Below are 21,822 nucleotides of genomic sequence, written 5' to 3' on the forward strand. Positions count from 1 at the left end.
TTTAAAATCATAATTCAAAACATAATTCACTGTTGATCACAAATTAACTCAATAAAATTGAAATACGTGGGTAAGCATAATCATTAAAGAGATGACTTCTATGTTGTGTTTGCATGTTACTGTGTTTGCCATTTAGGAAGTGTTGAATATTGGATTATAAAGGCACCTTCCCAAGTGGTTCCACTCGCCGCACCAGCAACTTGATTGCATACTAATGGACTGACATTGCGCACCCAGTCTGCCCCTACCAACAACGCTCTCTCACTTCAGTTGTCTCTGCAGGAATCGTGGTACACAACACACTAAACACCACGAGAACCGAATTCTGTTCAAATCCCAGATTTATTACTTTTTCATTCAGTTTCTCCTTTATTTTCTATTATCTCATGCCTAATTTTATTTCCAGGCCTTGAATTGAACTTGGTGACCTTCCTATTCCATAAACCAGAGCTGCACAGTGGTTTTGTTTCAGTTGAAGGTGGAATGGGGGGGGGGTTCCTGATGCTACTGTTGCTATGCGCTCACAGACAAGTCAAGTCCAACATATGTTATGAAAGCGGCCCCTTTTCAGCCAGTCTCCATGACAACCACAATGCCATTTTTTGCCCCATTGTTGCATTGCCCACCTTCTTCAGTGTGTTTGCAGGTTGAAGCTGCACACGAATGCTGCCTCTCATTCTTCACCCTGAACAGAAATCTCAAATATTGTAGTAGTTACACTACAGAATATTTGCATTTAAGAAATTGATTCTGTATAATTTATTATTTCTCTACACCAGATTACCCTACATTGGATGTCTTTTTATTAGTAATAAATCTCATAGCATCTCCTTGTCCAAAACACTCCTAAATGTGGGTTCAGTGGTATTAGGAAAATACTGCCAGCTGTCGATAGAATAGATTCAAAGAAAACATTTTTGTGTCAAGTTATCAGCTAGTTATTAAAAGTCAAAGTCTAAATTTATATTTGCCAACTTGCTATATCCACAGATAATTCCAAGCTTCTAAAATGATATTTTTCCTCCTGAAATATATAATTAATTGCATAGAGGATTAATTAACGTTTATTTAATTACCAAAACTATTAAATAGCTCTATTAACTTGTATGGTCCAAATAAGCTCATTGTATATAAGCTAATGTCTAACAATTGAGACCAATAAAAAATGGTAAATAAGAATAGTGATTGGTAAATACTAGTAACTAAATAGGATAGTAGTGAAATAATAAATAATTTGGAATATTGAGAAACACAGCACTGTGTTTTATAACTGATGGCTGTGGTGAGAAGCAGTTTTAGCAACGGGTACATTTAACGTTACATATTTAGACCAGTGGTGGCGGCGAAGAAGGGGGTCTCGACGGACGCGTTTTAAACTGAAAATATAGCTAAAGAAGTCTGTGCTGACAAAACGTAAATTCTGAGCGAAAACAGGGCTTATGTTCACCCTAGCTGTAAAGGTAAACTTTTTATGTGTTAAAATGAACCCTTAAACTGGATAGAACCTATAAAGTTGCCTAGCTAATTTAACTAGCTCGCTGGCCGGCGGCTAGGTGGATGTCGGTTTCTGTCAGTGTTTTATCGTTTTATCGCAGCAACCAGCGTCCTCTAGTTTAGCTAGCGTTTACTATCTAAGCTAAGTTATCTAGCTAACCTGTTTACCCAAGTGACTACCCTCCAAATGATTATTTTGATCGATTTAAAGACGTATTGCGGTGAGTTTACCAATTATTCTTTAAACTTAAGTCTTTTTTTATATTAATATCCAGAAAAAATAGATAGGTGAAGTTAGCAGCACTATTTTCCATATTATCTAACTAACTAATTAGCTTGTTTAATTAGCTAGTTTAACGTGTTTGTTGTAAGCTAGCTAAATAACGTTAGTTAGGTATATTACTTAGCTATCATAGCTATCTAGGTTGCTAGTTTTCTGACATTTCCTAGCTAAAGTTTGCTGTGTCATTTAGAGTTGTAACACCGAACACTGAAGTTTCGCTAAAAAATAGGGTGTTTAGCCAAATAAGTTAAGTTATACAGAATAATTTAATTAATCAAAAATACATTTAGGCTATCTAACTAACTGTTAGGTAACTAGCTAACTTAGCTAAGTTTGTTGTGAAAAAAAATTGTAGAAAAATGGCAGAATTAGTTAGAAATCCTGTCAAATCCTAGTTAGCTAGGTTAGCTAACAGATAACTGTTAAACATTTGAAAATGATGAAAATATAGGTTAGGCAGATATTATGTAAACTGATGGAAAGAGGAACAAGCAAAAGCATTAGTTAATGTCATTAAAAACATAAAAAAAAATAGGTTGTTCACGTATTTAGCTATGTCAGCTGAATACTTTAATGAATTGAGAGAAAAAGGTAAAACATTTTTCTGTTTGTTGTGAACCATTGTATTAAGATGTTTTTGAGCATGTTTTATAAGCTTCAGTGCTAAGCTTCAAAGCTAGACTGTTATCATAGCTCGTGCTGCAACCTTTCCAAACAGTCACAACAACAGCAGTTCCCTGTGGAACAAAAATTGAGTATGGAAGCTGATTTGAGAAGCTCTTTTCTTTTCTTTTTTTTTTTCATGTGACTTTGTTGTAGGCCCAGACGCTGGACCAGCACAAAGTCTTCTTGCAGAGGCTCGTTTTGTCGAGGGCCAGGGTTCACTGTGGAGGAGATGGACCGCATGACCCATTGAGGTAGGCCATCTCTAACTCTGCCAGCCCTGCTGTGCTACCATCTGCCTGAGGGTCACAGCCTCTCTCTCTCTCTCTCTCTCTCTCTCTCTCTCTCTCTCTCTCTCTCTCTCTCTCTCTCTCTCTCTCTCTCTCTCTCTCTCTCTCTCTCTCTCTCTCTCTCTCTCTCTCTCTCTCTCTCTCTCTCTCTCTCTCTCTCTCTCTCTCTCTCTCTCTCTCTCTCTCTCTCTCTCTCTCTCTCTCTCTCTCTCTCTCTCTCTCTCATGTCTACCTAACGCTCAGTGCTGATGCCTTCACCTATGTATTCCTCATACTCCTGGCTGGACTAGATAATGGTGGAAGCACTGGTGGAAAATGGGTCAGGAGAGCTTTTTATATTCTCCCTGTAACATTGTCGGATTTAACCTTCAGGTGTTAGCTGCTGCAGTTAAAACTGGAGAAAAAGAGGTTGGTAAAGTAGGCTAATTAGAAGCAGTGTTGATTCTGCCCGATTTAAAATAAATTGAGTCGGAGGGGGGCATTCCTTCAGAAGCTATGAAAAGGAGCCATAAAAACTAATTCACTGTCCACCTTTAAACATGTAGAAGATGTACTTACTAATACTAATAATTTAAGAGTGGATGCTTTCTTTATTTGCATCCATTTTTATGCCACTCGCTTGCCTGCTATAAACCAACCACACATACAGTCTTGGCCACATTTGAATGAATATCTATGTAGGTCCAAGTCAGGGTTGCATTGGTTTCAGAGGCTACCTAGAGTAAACTGGCACAATGCTATCTTAAATATTATGTTTGGGCAAACAGTGCTGCACAGATGTGTACCACAAATTTTTATTAAGCTCAACCTTTAGCCTCAAGCACTTCATATTGACTGCCACAGTTCCATGAACAGCTGCTTGTTAATTACACTGTTCCCTGTAGAAACTTAAGGCATAAAAATGCTTTGGTATTGAGCTGTTCTCAAATCTATAAACAGTTGCATAGAGGATCCCTTGTTTGATGAGTGTTAAAACAATGTATCAGGAGGCGTCACAACATTTATAAAGCTTGGATTTTTAATTTGTCAGTTTCTAATTACAGTTGATGATATATCTCAAAAAACATTAAGAGACAGAGAGCAACTGCATTAGGATTTACCTTAAAAAGTGTGCTAAATTCTAAAAAGAAAAAGACCAACAAAATGTCACTTGGCCAAAGGTATAATATTTACCCACACTTACCTTCAGAACATTCAGCTGCTGAGCTATTTACCCAGATGATCTAATAAGGGCTTTCTCTTCTCTCAAGACATCAGCGTCCCAAAAAAGCTTGAGTGGAAAGGTCAATAGACGAAGATGTCTCCCCTCAGTATTAAACCAGTCTTCACTACATCTCCCCGGAGCAGCTGCCTAGCCACTGGACGATGAGAAGACAGAAGTGAGGGGAGGTGGTCAGTGTTCTTCTTTTGACAGGTGGGAAAATCCCCAATAAGAGAATCTAATCTTTTTAAGAGTTTATCATTTATTAAAGCTGCTGTTGTTGTTGCAGTGGCCTTTTAAATATTAGGCTAGTTATGATCTGGGAGAAGTCAGAAGCTGAAAGTGATCTAATTTGGTCTTATGCTAATGATCTACTCATTCTTAATGTGTATTACAGATACACTTTTATCATATATGTTAGTCTTAATAATGATCATAATATCTTAATATGTTTATTTTTCCAATATATTTAATTCAGCAAAAAGAAGAAACCATACTGTAGAATCTGCAAAAATATACATTTAAATTTACTGTAGAGTGTTTGTCTCTGAGGTGGCTCTGCTACCTCAAATTGACCTTGTGAAAAAAGTATACGGTACTTAAATTGTGATGATATAGTTAAGTTCTTTTGGAACCACTAATTCACAAAATAACTACTGATATTTTATTCTGTTGTATTAAGTTACGCCTAAAATATGCTAAGTGTTCTGGTTATGTGTTATTGTTATTATTTTTTGTTTGGTATTATATATACCAACATAATAATCAGTAGCAAGTTATGTAGTACCAGAATGTATTTAGTATAATTATATAAAACATTCAGGCATTTTTATTGTGCTCCTACGATAAGATTTTAGTATACTACAAAAGCGGTATGATGATTATTTGCTCATTTCCCCTTAATTGCTTTGCACACAGCATTTTTGCTTTGGTACAAGATGCTCAAGTTGTTCAGTTGGCTGAGTGTTTCTCCTCCATGTTGCTTCCAAGTTGTGTGTTGAATGGAAATATTTTTTTCAAATTTCAGTGGAACTCAATTTAACACATTTTGTTAAAGGTGTTTGTTATCTACTAAGACATGCAACTAATATTTAAATTTATGAACTATAGTACCAGTAACAAATTATATTACACAACCCAATAAAGGTAGCTCCTGGTAGATTTTATTAAAAAGATTCAAAAGGGTGGCCCTATCATCTGAAGATTGCGAGTTGGATCCTTGGTAAATCCACAGGCATCCAAAGACCTTTCCCTCTCTGGATTTGTAGGATGACTAGCAGTATGCTAGCCATTCCCCTACTGTCCACTGGTAACATTATGTGATAGAGGAAGTACTAGTTAATGGGTCAGATTTGGTGGTGGATGATGGTTGCAAAATCCCAGATATTATTTGTGCTCTCAGATTTTGATTTGATTTGAACAGACTTGTGTATATAGATCTCATTACACACCAAATTTACTTCTACTATTTTACACTTCTATAATTTCAAATGATTTGACCAGACTAAAACATTTTATAGATGTTAGTTGTGGTATTTTTAATAAAAAGAATATAATTTATTCTCTTTTATTAAGTTCTATTTTAACAGTCTTTTTATTTAAATAAAAGGATATTCAATAATGCGTATTATTAGGATACGTTTTACAGATCCCTTAATGTGGTGTGTACACTTGTCTTTATAGCTTATAAACTGCATATGTATGTAGAAGAGATGCTCATTTTAAAGCAGCTGTGTGGTTTGGAGTACAGAATGTTATTTTCGAGCGGATGCAAGGATTCCCCAGCAGCCAGTGACCCAATTAACTGCATGAGGCACTGGTTGCAGCAATGCCTGCTTGTATATGCAGGTACCACCCTGTACTCTATTCTATTGCTCATCACAAGTTTATACATATCATGAATGTAGAAATGGAAAAGAATGAAAAATTACAGATGGCCAGGCTGCTGGGATTTTGAGTACAGGCACATATGCCAAAGCTTAATAATCAATAATTAAAGTAATGTGGAAATGGCATGACATACTCACATTCCAAGAAGTGCTTAGTTTCTGTCAGTATGCTGTAGAAAATCGTATTTATTAAAGCATATGCTCAGGAACACAAAAGAAAAACAGCTGCAGTAATGCAGAACATATCAGATGTACCATAAAATTGATAAAAGAAAACACTGTACACGCTACAGTGCTTTAAAATCACAGCTTTGCATTGCAATTTCAAGTGTTCATAATTTATTTATTTCTTATGTACATACCATAAAACATTTGTATATTTTTTAAGTTAAATTTGTATTATGAATAAACACTAGTAGAATTTGTCAGCTTTGTTTGTTAGAAATATTACAACAGCAAAAAACAAACAAAAAAAACGTACAAAACTATTACAATCATTTTCAGTGTTTGCTTGCGTCATTGAGAAAGCTGGAACATCATTTTAGATTAAGTTAATGATAATGAATAAATAGTGTTTTGGTCAGTCCAGAAACGAATGGAAAGATTTCTCAGCCTTGTGTTTTTACACATGAAAACATCTAGAAAACACAGGTCACTTGGTTTTTAAAATGCATGTCAGGGAGTTTCACATATTGGAAGTAAAAAGTGGGACTGAAATCTGGGCCATATCACCACCTCCTTTCTTGCATGCTCCAGGTCCATTACACCAACTGCTTGCTTTATCAGTGGCACATGGCTCCTTGAGGTGTCTAGACACAGAGACTGAGAAATGGCCGTTGTCTTGTACAGCATGATGATGACCATGTTAATCAGAAAAACATACATAAATGCTCATAATGATGAAAGCTTGTCTTGAAGTCCCGGGGCCTTCTGTTTCCACAGCTGATGGTTTCTGCTACGTCTGTAATACATTTTACAGTTTAAATTGCACTTTTTAAAAATACTGAATAGGAAAAATAGTGATAAAATATATACATAATCACATACAGAATGTGGACTGTGTGGTCTGTATTGTACAGTCTCCGATTCGTTACTGTTTCATTTAATAGTACTCCTACTTTTGTGCCACATATTATAGCTTTGACAGTCTTATTGCTAATCAAGGCATTAAGGCCATTTCACATTTATAGACCATGGTCTGTATTGCCTGATTTGGTCTCATCATACAGTATCAACCTGTTTTGCAACCTGTTGCTGTTTTGTGTAGTGATTTAAATTCCTGCTGCATATAAAATGCATAGAATAAAAAACATACGTTAAACGTTTTTGGTCACACGAGTCTTGTAGCCACTCTTTGGACACTGTTGCTGCAATCTAGATAGACTGAGATCTTCAGCATTTTATAGGAATTAAGTGCTTATGTTGGCTTTAGTCTTTTAATGTCTGCCTGCTCTCTCATGTTAAAACCAACTAGTATCATTACATAACAGAATTAATGAACAACCTCTATCCATTTCAGAGATTTTCTGGTGTTGCTCCAAGTGTGTTACAAAATGGAGCTTTTTTATTACCACATTTATTTATCCGTGGAAGTTCTTATTATTTTTAAATGAACATTACTGGCCTAATTGGTGAGAGAAGTTGATGGATTTATAGACATCTAAAATAAAAACCAAGGCAGACTTTCTTGCAAGAGAGGAGGAAAAAAAGAGTTCTGTGAGAATTCTCTCCTTCGTTAAAGCGCTGGACTAGTGAGCGGAGATCTTTGCACATGTTCCATAGGCCTGCTTTCCCGCTCTGGGGATTAACGAGGGCTGAGAGCATATCCTTGTCTGCCACTCTCTCTCTCCTTTCACACTAGCTCAGGGAGAGCTAGGGCACTCTCCGCAGCAGCTGGGCCCAGATCAACCAGAAGACTTCTGGGCATCAGAAGGAAAATGAGGAGAAAAAGGAGGAGCTAAGCAGGAGAGGGAAAAATCAATGTGGTCTACCGCTGTAGAGGGTGCACAATTAGTAATATGGGCTACATAGGAAACAATAAAGCTCTAACTCGCCCAAGTCTAGCTCTAAAATCCTCTAAAATAATGAATTTTGAGACTTTTGCAAGACCTATTTATTCTACACTATGAATAAGGGAGCTTTATTCATAGTGTGCATTAATGTAAATTGATGTAGACATTATATACTTGCATGTGTAAATCCCATAACTCATACTGTTGCACTCATAGGTCTGGTGAATGTAACATTTACTAGAACATCATTTAGTTTAGTTGTTTTATTTCTAACATCCCTTTTGTAACAAATCATAGCTGCCTGTCCATGAAAGCTACTCCTCAATAACACACATAGAGTGGGCTATATTCCATAGTGCTCTCTTAAGACCCTTTCTTTGAACTCCGGAGGCACTTCTTTAGTTCATGATTGATTGATTGGTTTAGTGAGACAGGTTTTAAATCATGCTGAAAGAATGTAGATTCCCCAGGAGTCTCCACAGCAGGTTAGTGTCCTGGTAGCCAGCGCGAGGACAGGTTTAAGAACAGTCCCTGACTGATGGCTATCAGAAAGACTCAAGCTGCATGTTGGCTTGGGAGACATGTCAGGGAAGTGAGGGTGGCTTTTGCTGATTGTATGAATTGGTGCACGAGAATAATAAGGTGGATGGAAATGATCAAAAGAACCACTTACATGTACAATTCAGTATTCCCCTTCAGGTTAGATTCAGACATTCCATCTACAGTAGGTTTAAAAATTAGTGCTTCGTACTTATGGCTACTGAAGTTGGTTTAGAATTAAACTGGCACAGTCAGTGTATCTGCAGGTGCTGATTCCATCTTGCTAAATCTTTGTGAGTAATATCTCATATATATATATATATATATATATATATATATATATATATATATAATATATATATATATATATGCTGACATTCAGCATGTGTGTGTATGCATATGTATGACAACATTCAGCAAAATGTCCTTGTTTTTTTTATGTAAGCCTTTATTTTTTTTTTTGCCTTAGCTCATTTGTATATGCTCATTATCTAAAGTGTAAATGATTTGCCCTCCTACATGTACCCTTATTTATGCGCATGTATTCCCACACGACTAGATCTTCTCTTCAATTAACTTACCTCTCTTAGGGATTTACTCAAGCACTGGACACAGTACCTCCTTCAGATAGCTATAGTTTTAATGGTGCTACAAAGGATTCTTTGAGTGAAAATATTACTTTTGGTTGTCTAAAAACATTTTTTAAATGTGTTTTAAGGTGAAACCCTTTGTAGCACCTGTATGTTTACACACCCTAGCATCAGACTCTTATCATCTCCCTGATGATTCTATTCCAGTGTTCATTGTTTATTTTCACCTTCACCATATACAAATACCGTATGAACAAAATCTGTACAGTAGCAGTCACATGTTTTGGACAGTTGGTCCAGTACCTTTCTTCAAGATAGGTGACAAACACTGACACCAATGTTTTTTTTATTATTAGCAACTAAATGTAGCTCTAACTTTACACTGTACCATCCATTCTAACATTTAAAAAAATGTGTCATTGCAAAAAATAGTAACATGCAATGTTTCAAAAATGCTTCATCACCACATTACTCCATGTCACATAGAAATAATCATTTAAAACGTCATTTTGGATTTTTTTCATTGTTAAAGAACTTTTTTTTTAACTCCTACACATTCTTTCAACAGCGTTGGTCTCGTTAAGGTTGTAAACATTACAGCATTTGCTTTGCTCCTTTAGATGGGTGCATATCATTCTTTTCGAAGACTTGATAAGCAGTCATACATCGTAATTGTCTTTGGGCTCCTTATAATAATAAAAAGCATGAGGGAGAGCTGGATTGTGATTCTACAAAATCACAAAAGTAAGGTAGATCAAGTAGACACCCTGAGAATCACTGGTCTGTATTTATCGTACTTTCTCTTTAACTTTTTTTTACATTACGTTTTTTATACTTTTTTTTTTTTTTAGTTTTTATTGTAAGGTTGGGCGTGGCCCCGGCAGCCGAAAAAGGATGGTGGCGAATCATGAGGGGAGGGAGGTTGACTGGCAACCGCCTCCTCTGGAGGCATGGAGACAGAGTTAAGGTGGATCTGGTCGAGTAGTATGTTATCGATGAGAACATCACATGGTGTGGAGAGTGTGGCAGGGGATGACTCGGAGGGGGAAGGTAGTGTGGAGAGTGGTTGGGAAAGGGGAGGTTATGGACGATAAAAAATCAACTAGGCTCACAGGATGGGTTTCAGCTATAACATCAGCAGGTTCCATTGGTAAATGGAGACCCAACTAGTTTTAGCTTTTGTGGACAGAGGACATAACAACCACCCACCCAAGCCTGTTTCAGCAGTCAAATCCTCTCGCTCTTTCTTTCATACACACACACGCACACACACACACACACACACACACACTCATGCATCATGGTCCCTCCAAGACCGAGCACATGGTTTCAGGCACAAACTTGCAATGTGTTACTTGATGAGATTGAGTGTTGTGGGAGGTGAAGAATAAGACAACAGAAGACAGGTGATGCTAAAATGAACATTTATAATGACTGTTGTTGCTGTCGGAAGAAAAAAAAATCTTAAAAAAACGACTTAATATATATTAGCACTAAATTGCTGACTTCACTGGTAATCCACAAGTCAAGAAACACAACTCACTATTTTTTTTTACAAACACAATGCTACAATTACATTAAATATTCAATACTTTTTAAGTCAGTTAATGAATGGTGTTAAAAGAAACCACTAAAATACTAAAAACAAAACAGTAATTCATCTTTCCAGTCATTCCCCTTTTCTAGTTGTTGTCATTTATTAATAATGTATAGTAGTTTGAAAATAAATAAGCTCATGAAGGGTTATCAGAAAGTAAAGCTGGCAGCATAGAAACATTAGATGTGGAGCACAGAGCTGAATCATGATTCATGGAATGGCAGGTCTTTCTTCATCACAGAGAAACAGGACACCTGTAAAACTGATGCTTCTACAGTCAAAAGACATCTAATGACACAATATTACACTAAACACATCTGATATATACAGTGAGCTCAACCACTACTACTATCAGTTCAAGTATGAAACATTGTCTAGCTGTCTACTTTCATTGTTAGTAGCACAAAACATGATGACTATGAGTTTCAAGAGCAAGAATGTTTTGGATATGGACTGATGGTGAACCATACTTGTTGTTATGAGATTGATAAGCCAAGCATTTCTTTATCTAGCAGATCTGGAACAACAACTGTGAGTAAGCTGATGATGATAACTTACAAACTAGTTTAATGTGACAGAGATATGTACAGCTCATGTTCAGCTGTCTCCACAAGTGAAGCTGCCCTTAGCAAGCGTGTGATACAGCAAAAGGAGCAGGGCACTGGTGCTGACAGCAACTCTCAGAGGAGCAGTTGCTGTTAATGTGAAATATGTCCGGTTTACACAGCTAACAGTGGTATTGTTAAAAATAGTCAGTGTAAACCGGCCCTTTCCGAATGAAAATTATGGATGCTAGTTTTTTTTTTGTTTTTTTGATTTTGTTTTTTTACATCAAAACTTAATAATTTGATTATTCTAAAGTTTCCAGTTGGAGTTCTCCACAAAACTGATTTTATGCTGCCAGCCCCATTCTGTTGAACACACTTCTAGTTACAGTTCAACAAAACCTGACAAAAAATATTTACAATGAGAGGAAAAAAAGTTGTGGAGAAGCAGTTTGGAGCTTGTTTATGCTTTTTTTGTTTTGTTTTTGTTTCATTTTTATTCTTTATCTCTGAGAATTGTCCCCAATGATGATTTTAACAAAACAAAAAAGAAATAAATCCAATCATATCAACTATAATTGCACAGTCTCAAAAAGGTTTGGAGATGGAATGGAGATTTTAAGTCCAAACAGTTGATGAACACAGAAGGGGAGGAAGAAGGTCAATATAGTTCATGAGGGGTGAAAAGTTCAAAGTTCAGAAGACAGAAGATGGCTGCGCAGCTGACGTTTACACTCCTCAGCTTTTTGAGCATGTTTCTAAGTTAAAGAAAAAACTGTCATTGAAATGATTTTTTTTTTTTTGTTGCTGTTGTTTTAATGTTTCCCATCGAAAATCAAATGGAGAGACTTGGGGGTGAGGAGAGTGACAAGTGCCCCCAACATTATGGCACACAATCAGTGATGTCCTGGAGGTTGAAGAGATGACAGAGAATTAGGAAAAGCAGTTTATGAGAGGTAGCCAGCCTTTTACCGTGTTATTCCAGGTCTCACTTTTACTGGTTGCTTTTTTTTGGGTAATGTTGAGGCGTCATGACTGACATCATGTTATGGAGGAACATGCTGGCTTCATGGGTGCGTCCGATGGATGTCCAACATACAAGAGAACTCAAAAAGTTTGGAATGGTACTGTTGTTGTTTGGCACTCAGGAGAAAGTCTGGGAGGGTGTGAGGGAGAGGTCGGCAGAAGTGTGGGTAGTGGTTGGAAAAAGGGGGCAGTGAAAAGTGCAAAAGGGGGAAAGGGGGAGTAAACAGGATACATATGAATGACTTTTTTGTTAAATACTTGGTCTAGGTTAGAGAGTGTCATACAAATAAGAACAGGTAAATCAAAAAGAGAGAAAAGAACAGTGATATGACAAATGTGTTCTAGCGTTGCTGGTGCTTCGATGGGTACAAGCTTAAGAGTGACCCCAGGTTTTTTTTCCTGGTGGTAAAGGTGGTGGTGGGGCTGGGAGAGGGGAGTCGGGGTGGGATTAGATTTTGGGGGTGCATGGGCCACTGGAAGAGCGCAGTGCTCTAGCCATTTGCCCACATAAAAGCAATGACCTTCTGAACACCAGATAAACCATAAGTTTGCAATTATCTTTACTCTACTGCATGTGACAAAGCTGCCAAACTCAGTAACATGGAGACTAAACTTGTCACCAACAGAGAAGAGCCACAACATGTCCACACACAAAAAGCTGCTAAAAGCATGTGAGCACAAACACACAAAACCCTCATTTAACCTCTGCAAGGAACATTTTTCCCTCCAAAATGTCTGAGACTAAGCATGGCTGTGCACAGTGCAGTGACTTCATTATATGTGGCGACATGGAACCAAAAAAGGGGAAATACATATTGAAGGTGTCGAGTGGTTTACTTATACTCTTTTTTTTTTTTCATTTCCGTTCTTTTTGTTTTTCTAATATATATATTTTTTGAACTTCAAGGTGCATCTTCAATTTTTTTAACTATCCTTCTCCTGATGATCAGATTGGAAAATTGGGGAATTTTTCATGCTTTTCATGCAGTCTGAACACCTTAACAATATACTCTAAATGAGACCATTCTCTCATTCTCCAAACATTCAATCTCCTATGACTAATGGAGTTTGGAGATAAAAGGTAACCAGTTTAGCCTCAGATCAGATTTTTGGGAGACAGTTGCAAAGGCTGAATAGCAGAGACAGATTAATTCTGTCGTAGAACAAAACAATTGGGCCATCTTTTTTTTGCGGATGTGCAATATAAAGTGCATATCATCATAAGAATGGGAACAAGCTTAATGTAGAGTTATGATGTAAGAAGCTGATGGTGTAGTTAGTATTAAGCACACAGTATAGGAAAAATCACATTGTGCTCTAAGTTATGACTGAAAGTGTGATATGCAAACTTATGTAGAGGTGGGTTGAACAAGACCTTAGATTGAGTGAGAAAAAACAGTAAAGTTTCCTCACAGTTTAAATTAGCCAATATTTACGCTAAATGAATGAATTAAATAGTCTTAAAATTTAATTTTTTGTTGTTTCTTAAGCCAGAAATATACTTGACTCAAGCTTGCAAATGCCAATGCCCAATGCCAATGTGCGTTCTACTTACTTACAGAGGCAATAGAGAACAAATTATAGCGCTATGATAGTTGACAGGAAAAAAGCACACTGGCAGTACAAGACAACTTGCTTCCTGCTGTAGCGCCCCATTGTGGCAATGCTCAGAATGCAGCTTGCGCTTGTGTTGCGTTATAAAATATGTTGTGACACATTTTTGAAAGCAACAAAGTCCAAAACTCAGTCTGCGTACCTCGAAGCATCTGCATTAGTGTCAAGTACATTTCGGGCCCTAGGCCAGTGGCCAAAAAAGTTCAACACAAAAAAACAACCAAAAAACAGAAATACACAAACTATGATTTTGATTATGTATGAATGATTTTGGTTCCTGCAGATGGACAACAAAACTTCTCAGCTTGGTGTTAAGCAGAACTAAATGACAGGTTAGGATGTGTAAAGTAAAATAAATTCAAGTGCTCTAACTGTTGGCATGCAAAGATTTGTTCTCAAAATGAACGCACATCGCCTAACGTTTTTTTGTATGGTTTTATGTTGTTTCTTGAAGATTTTTTTGAATCCACGCTTCACTTTGATATCATGCAATATAGACGTGCAAAAAAGATAACATCTATCTTCACAAAATACATTTTCAGAACTAGAAAAGGCTGTATTAAGAATGCTGATAACTTATTAAACTAACCATGCTAGCCTAAGTCTACGGCAGTCTTCTAGCCCCATTAATGTAGCATTAATGGCCACATGGCACTATATGCATTTGTTTGGTAAGCAAGATGACTCCCTCATTAGACCTTTCTCTTGTATTATTAGTTCTAGAGGGGGTAGAAAACTTCCAACTTAACAGCACTATTGTCTATTTTGCTCCTACTAATTTTTAAAAACGGTCACTTTTACCCCTGATAATTATAGTAACTTAACTGTGGTTTGTTTGGCACTTTTCACATTTTTTTTTTATTTATAAAAGTAAGTCTGCTTTTAACTAATGGTGTTTAATTTAAATCACACATTTACAGTTGCTGAGTCTGTAAATATCTATTTTGGCACAGGTTTATTTAATGTTTAATATAGCAATTATCTCATCATGTAGCATTTATTACACCTCTTAGAGCTAGCACATCTTGCTAAACAACTGACCAGATATGTTTATTTAAAATTTTTAGTATGTCACTTATTCAATAGCAGCATCTTCACAACTTAAAACATATTAAATACGCAAACCTACTCAACACCTAGATAAATCGAAAGCTCCTACACAGACAGAACAAAAGACAAGACAGGACGACATGCTACTACGTATATTGCTTCCAGTACTCATCACATTTTGTCTGTTTTTCCGAAGAAAGAAAAAATGCAGATGCCCCCTTAATAATAACAATGCGCTCTAAGTACTGAAAAATACGAAAACAAAATAGCCCACCCAAAAAAAAAAAAACTAACTAAAAAACTAAACCAGGAAGCTGCTCTAGGCACACTACATTGGCACCTTTTCTTAGTTTTCACATTGAAATTTCACAGTTATTTCTTTGCTTTTCTTTATCTTATTAATCAAATTTATATGTAAAGAATGAAGCCTCTTCACTCTTATTTTTCCCCATAATGAAAAAAATGTGTGTGAGTGTGCAGTAGTGTGTGTGTGTGTATACTGGGGTGTTTATAGTAAGTTTATGGTGAGAAAGATTGATCAGGGTTCTGATATGTTTAATGTATCTGATTCTCTGTACTGCACTGAACGGTTAAAGAGCGAGACGCAGATGCACTCTAATATGCGGAGGCACTCACTTTTTTTTTTAAATCAGTTCCTTAACTTCACCCTGGCAGCTTTTTGTACTATTAACTAATTTGTTTATTTAATTCATTTATTTATTTATGTAATCACTGTTCTTCATTTAAAAACACATTAACACTATTGTCTACTGCAGCAGCTAGGTTAATTAGCAAGTAGCGCCATTAGTGCGTTTGAACGAGACACGACACCAACCTTTTCTCGTCAGCTGAATGCTAGGTAATCTGTGCGCTAAAACCACTACTTCTCCTAGAGGTACTCTGGCTTTCAGCTCCAGTGCAACCTCGCTGACACTTCACCTACACCAATTGGCCTGTTTTCAGTTGATCTGCAGTCTAGCGTAGTGCAATCATCCTCCTTTCCTTTTCTACACAGCAACATCTTAGGACACATCTTTTCCTCCGTAGAGTCATTGTTTTGTGAAAGGGCAAGCAAAACATGCACTGTAGCACCAGACATTGCCACCCATGGAGAGATGTGAAAGAAGGGGGGTCTCTGGGTTGATGTGTCAAAATGGGGGTGCACGGAGGTAAAGAGGGGTTGAGAAGAGGTGAGGGAAGTGGATGGTATTAGATGGGAATAAAGAAGCCTCCTTACCAAATCGGTTCTGATATACTCTCCCTGTTGTTCCAATAGCAAACGAGAGGAAGACAGGCATGTCTCTAGTCAGTGAAGAGAGAGAGAGAGAGCACATTGCTGCCTAGATTCTGCTGTGGTTCATGTTATGTTCCTCCAGTTTATTCACAGGCGTGCTCTCTAGCATTAATTTTGTTTTGAAATGCTGGGAGTAGTCTTGATATTTAATCTCTGTTTGGGATTTTAAGTTATATTTTCTTAGTTTTGTGCCATTCCTTTTCTCTCCCCTTCTTGTTTTCTTATTGTTGGTTTGTTAAAGTTGTTTGTGGGGAAGGTATCTACATGCTACCTCAGAGTTCTGGTGGTATTGATAAAAAAACTTGATATTCATCATGAGCTAGATCTCTCCTAGATGTTCTGTGTGTAGCAAACCAGTCTGTCCTTAGTTCCTCAGCATCAGTTTCATATACATTCTTCTGACAAGATACGGTTTAAAAACTGCTTGTTAATGATGCAAAACCCTGACTTATGGGCCTTCCAGCGCGGCCTCCACACTTCACAGTGCATTAAGACGAAATTCAGTGTATCCTAACAACAAAAGAATTGCAGTACTACAGGACTTCTTTAGCAGCACATACGTTGCACAGGGGCAGTTCTGATGAGTACAGAGTGTTCTTTAACAGGTAGTTTACCAGTGCAGACGGCCTTCTAGGACTAGTGTTATCGCCCTTATTGGACTGTAAATGGAGTGTTAACTAACTGCACTCATGACCATACTGAACAGGTTATGAGGCTGAATCCTACGTTTTTCCATTTTTCACCATGCCATTAAGTTGAATTCTCAATGGCCTTACTGGGCAGACTGCAGACTCCCTGTGCTCACCGGAACTGAAATTTTGTTCATGTTTGTTGTTGTTCAGTAGTACGTGTCCGCAAACAAAGCCACAGGGCTCTGAGGGTCATCTCTATGTTTGATATGAAACATCTACGCAAGTCTTCCATTGCCACCAACAGAGTATTTGAGCAGATGTTTTCATCTCAGCTCGCTCAAAGGAAACATAAAAGTGCAACATCCTTTCTAATACAGAAAAGAATACATTTTTAAAGAGAGAACCAGTCCATATAGGGCCTTGATCACATGAAAGAGCCTGAAACGTTTTTAGTTTTGTTCTTGATACGGGTACACTCCCTTGGACTTGTGCAAAACCTACATTCTCTTTTTATAATTTGATATGTATGTAAATTTTCTAGACCACTGATTTAATATGTCTATTTTAAAACTCAGATATGTCTAATTCCCTTTTTAATATGTGTATGTGTTTGTGTGTTTCATGTTTGTTAGCATTACTGTACAGTACATTATATCTGACCCCTGCTCCTGTTCTCTCTGATGGTGCCGACAGTGCGGTTGTCACTGGACTTTAAATAAGACATACATTACACTGTGACACACTATTCAATCCACTTAAATAAAAAACTAAATCCAAAATATTGTCTTTACATTCATGTCAACCTGAATTCACAGATTAAGAAAAAAAAAATAAAAATACCTCAGTCCTTATGGGTGAAATTATATTAATAAATAATGTTTATGGTGATGATATTTTTGTAATAAGAGTAGTACTATTAATAATAGTATTTAAAACCAGACTGCACACCACATAGAGAAATCGCCACAATCTCAAGGCGCTCTGGTACTAACTTGAGATTCTGACCAAGGTATAGGTGCGTTATGCATTCTGGCCTATGTCCCCAATAAGCTCCAGAAAGCTCCCTTCGCTAGCAACATCTGTAGTAGCATCGAATGGCATGCACCTGGTTAATGAGAACCCCAGGTTTTTACGCTAATAGTGCAGTGAGGGATGCTACTGCAGCCTCTCGTCTCTCTCCGCAGCCCACCCTGAGCAGCGCTGGGGCGGCTGGCTGGGAGTTAGGGGGCTGGGGCGACGTGTAGTGTGTTTTGGGGTGCCACTGACTGGGGAAACCTGCCTTAGGTCTAAAAAACCAAGCACTTGTTTGCAGTCTCATCAGACCCACATAAAAGAGGGAGAAGGAACGTGGGCAAGGGGGGGCAGGTGTTTAAACTGAGGAGCCAAAAAGTAAAGAAAAAATAAAATCTCATCAGCTAGGAAGGGATGGGGATGGGGAAAGGGCTGTTTCCAGGGAGGTTGAAGTCCAACCGCTCCACCCTGTTCTCCCCCAACCCCAACCCCACCCCCCACCCCACCTGCCTGCTGGGAGCTGCTGCATGGAAGCATGCCAGTCTGAAATACCGTTGTCCAGAAAAAAAGAAAACAAAAAACAAAACAGGAAAAAAAAATTCAACCAATAAAAAAATCCCAAAAAGATCAAAACTTAAGAAATAAACCCATATATACATTTTACACATTTTTTTTTCTTGGTTTTCGGTTCGACTCATTCCTCTTCTTTCAGAATGGACAACTTTCCCATCTTTTTTAATACTGAAATATGCACAAAGCTTGATGATTTTCTTCAAAATTCTTGCCCTCCTTTCTCTTTCTCTGTATCTTTCCATCCCCCACTCTTTCCCTCTCCCTGTTTAGCCCACCTTCTGCGGATTGGTGGCCCTCACACCCTGCTCGTATGTGATTCGCTGGCTGATGAGATACTGGGCTGCCTGTGTGGCTGCGGGTGATCCTGTAATGGTTACTTTTCGGTTCCTGGTGCCAGGAACAAACTCCCCCTTTTTGGAGATCTGGATCCGGGCTCCCGTCAGTTCCTGGTACTCCACAAGCGTCTTGCCTCCTTTGCCCAAGATGGCTCCCACCAAGTTCTCAGGCACAGCGATCTCCACCACATCCTTGGCCCCTTCAGCCAACTTCTCGGTGGCTAGCAGTGAGCTGGCAACTAGTGGGGAGGCAGCACTCAGATAGCCATTGGTGGCCCCAGTGGCAGCAGCCAGTGAACCCAGTGTGAAGCCTCCCAGGCCGGTGGCGGGGTGGCCTGTGCTGGTGGAAGCATCATTGGCGTAGGAGGCCAGAAGGTTAGCTGCGGCAGCAGCAGCGGGGTTAGCACTGGCTGCTACAGCAGCTAGGACTCCCGAGGCAGCTGCAGGGTTGAGCCCAAGGCCCAGGGAGTTGGTGTTGTATCCGTAGCTGGCTAACGTGTTAAGAGCGGACGTGATGGCCAGGAGGTCGTTCCCTGAGAAACTGGACATTGCAGTCGGGAAGGCGCCGACACCTGCTAGGCTGGCCTGCCCCAGGAGGCTGGAGGCGGTGGCTGCGGCTGCAGCAGCTGCGGCGGGCATCACCTCGGCCGAGTTAGCGTACGGGGAGCCAGTGGGATTGGAGTTTGCCACAGGGCCTGAAATGTTGGAGTAGCTGATGTTGAGGCAGCTGCTGCTCTGTGGGTCTTCCTGGATCTTCTGCACGATGATCTCCACTGCCTTGCGGTTCTGCTCAGGTTCTCCACTGATGGTGACCACACGTTCCTGCAGGTTGATGCCCTCGGGTTTCTGGGAAAGCTGCACCCAGGCACCGGACTGCTCCATCACAGCCTTCACAGTTGCTCCACCTTTACCGATTATCAGCCCTGCCGTGCTGTTGGGCACAATTAACTTGGCCTAGAAAAGACACGAAAAAGCAGAAGAAAGCACATCAGCATCAAATAATGAATGAATGAATTTTTATATAATCAGTGTATTGTATTAACCTTTGTTAAAGTTGCTATATTTTTTTACTAAATTAAATTAAGATATAATAATTATTTTACTTTTACAAAATTAATACTCTTCCATTTAATTTAGATTAAGTGTGACCAAGTTACCGGGTATCTTGCATGATGCATGATTTCAGATTTCAGCTGAAAGCTGAAGTACCACTGATGTGATGTAATTTGTAAACAATATTACAAATCATCCTTCTTCATAAGGGGACTTTTTTAGAAGAAAAAAAAAAAACATTTGGACACAACATAAAAAAACCCAAGCTAGTTTCATTAAGTTAAAGTTAAAAATGGAGACATTTTGGAAAATGGATTTTTGCCAGGAACAGTGAGGATTTGTTTTTGCATTTATTTTTCTCTGCTTGGCAGAATTGTCTTTTGATTTAAAACAGAATTTCTATTGAAATTCAAAGTTTTGTCAGACTTTATAATTTATTTATTATTTAAAATCATGCTACAATATCTACTTATACAGTACACTACAAATGTGGGTAAACAGAGAAATAAGTAAACAGAATGTACAAAAATAAATGTTTTAAGACATATTTGCCATGGTGAACATGGGGAAGATTACTTGCAGTTGCAGATGATTTTAATTTAGCCAATCAGTAAACTGAGGTCATTTTGTCCTGGCGAATTTTTTTGGTCCAAATCTATGAGGAACAATTCCCCATTTAAAAGAAACAAGATGAAGAAAGAATAAACACCAAAGTAACCATGGTTTCTTCTCTAGCCTGCAATATGTTGGACTCGGGACACATGTATGACATTCATCTGGTTCCACAAAGTTCCCTGAACAGACTTTTTTTTATTAGAACAGGGTTACAATCATTGTGCTTAAGAATAAACATGTTTGGGCATTCACTGTCTTATTTTCTTGATTTATTTCTTGTCATGCATGTATCCATCCTGTCGTGGCTGTACAACAGGGTGGACATTTAAAGTTAAAATTGGCATTTGGTAAGAATGTGGAATTTAGAAGAATTTTGAATTGTTTATTGTGACGTTTTTCTTTTTCAAAGATACATTTAGATTTTCTAAAATTGTTATTTAAAAAAATAGCTTAAGCTGTATATGGAGACAATATGATAAATTTGACATGTTCTTTGACATGTTTAAGTAGCTAAATATTAAAAAATGGCTAAATATTACCTATATAAAATAAATGAATATAATAATAAAAAAACAGTTATTTAACCACTTAAATAAATAATCATTCAACTTAACCAGATGGCAAAAAAACCCAGTCCCACACTAAAGACAAATGTACAAAATGTACAAAAAAAGTACTTTAATTAGAAGGTTAACATTCTCCTGTGTCTGTAATAGTGTGTTTATTCAGAGTTATTCTTGCAAAATGAAATGTTACACAGTGTTTTTAAAATTTAAACAACTATACTGCGGACAGAGAAGGCATTTTATATTGATATTGACCCATGTGGCAAGAAAAGGGGCTGTGTGTACCTGACCGAATGCAGACACACCTTCAGTTTAATAAAACCAATATTTTTACCCACATATGTGGGGAAAAAAGCACCACCTAGAGTATATGAAATGAAACCCCTAAAACAAATAGAATATTACAGAACATATAATATATAGTGAGTGAGAGAAGGAGTTTTTTTTGTCCTCGTGCTTTCTGAGCTGTGAATCACTGGGTAAAAGAGGCTCCTCGTGAAAAGCATCGACTCCCAGGGGTCAGCGTTTCCATGGCAACTCAACTCCAGCATTCAAGGGGGACTGAAAGGGAGCCGGAACGGTGCATAGCAACCAACCACCCTTTTCTACACGCGGAAACACACACACACACGCAAGCACCTGTGCACAAAAAACAGCAAGAGCAATTCCCTTAAAAACACCTCTCAGTTAGGCTAAAACACATACACAGGCATAAAAAAACTAAGAAAAAAAGTGTTGCATCATGGATCCTAACTATAAAAAAACACCCCTTTTTTATTTATTTTACTTACTGGTTCATTAACTCATCAGAGATAATCTGTGTAAACAACACAATCGTCTCCTTCATTTCTATCGTCTGTCAAGGGATATCTGAGGGCTGTACACATGTATACTACGTAAACATATGTATAGCACACCAGACTTATTTGGGATATGTTCAGTACCACAC

The 21,822-nt window shown here is 38.0% G+C and overlaps 1 protein-coding gene and 1 long non-coding RNA gene across 4 annotated transcripts in view; one reads left to right on the top strand and one right to left on the bottom strand.

Moving 5' to 3' along the window:
• The first annotated feature begins 1,270 nt into the window (after positions 1-1,270).
• The window catches only part of LOC111190767 (uncharacterized), a 79,108-nt gene continuing 58,556 nt past the window's right edge, over positions 1,271-21,822 (top strand). Inside the window, exons 1-3 of one of the 3 annotated variants that reach the window (XR_007425429.1) lie at positions 1,271-1,460; positions 2,597-2,694; positions 3,981-4,144. This is a non-coding gene — a long non-coding RNA (uncharacterized LOC111190767). The remainder of the gene's footprint in view (positions 1,461-2,596; positions 2,695-3,980; positions 4,145-21,822) is intronic. The other 2 variants (XR_007425431.1, XR_007425430.1) reach the window with 2 other exon arrangements.
• nova2 (NOVA alternative splicing regulator 2) overlaps positions 9,292-21,822 on the bottom strand; it is a 61,994-nt gene continuing 49,463 nt past the window's right edge. Inside the window, exon 4 of the mRNA XM_007236823.4 lies at positions 9,292-19,593. Coding sequence (XP_007236885.1) covers positions 18,571-19,593 — 1,023 coding nt within the window. The 3' untranslated portion in view covers positions 9,292-18,570. The remainder of the gene's footprint in view (positions 19,594-21,822) is intronic.

The sequence above is a fragment of the Astyanax mexicanus genome, chromosome 18 (assembly GCF_023375975.1).
Source record: "Astyanax mexicanus isolate ESR-SI-001 chromosome 18, AstMex3_surface, whole genome shotgun sequence".
NCBI lineage: Eukaryota > Metazoa > Chordata > Actinopteri > Characiformes > Acestrorhamphidae > Astyanax > Astyanax mexicanus.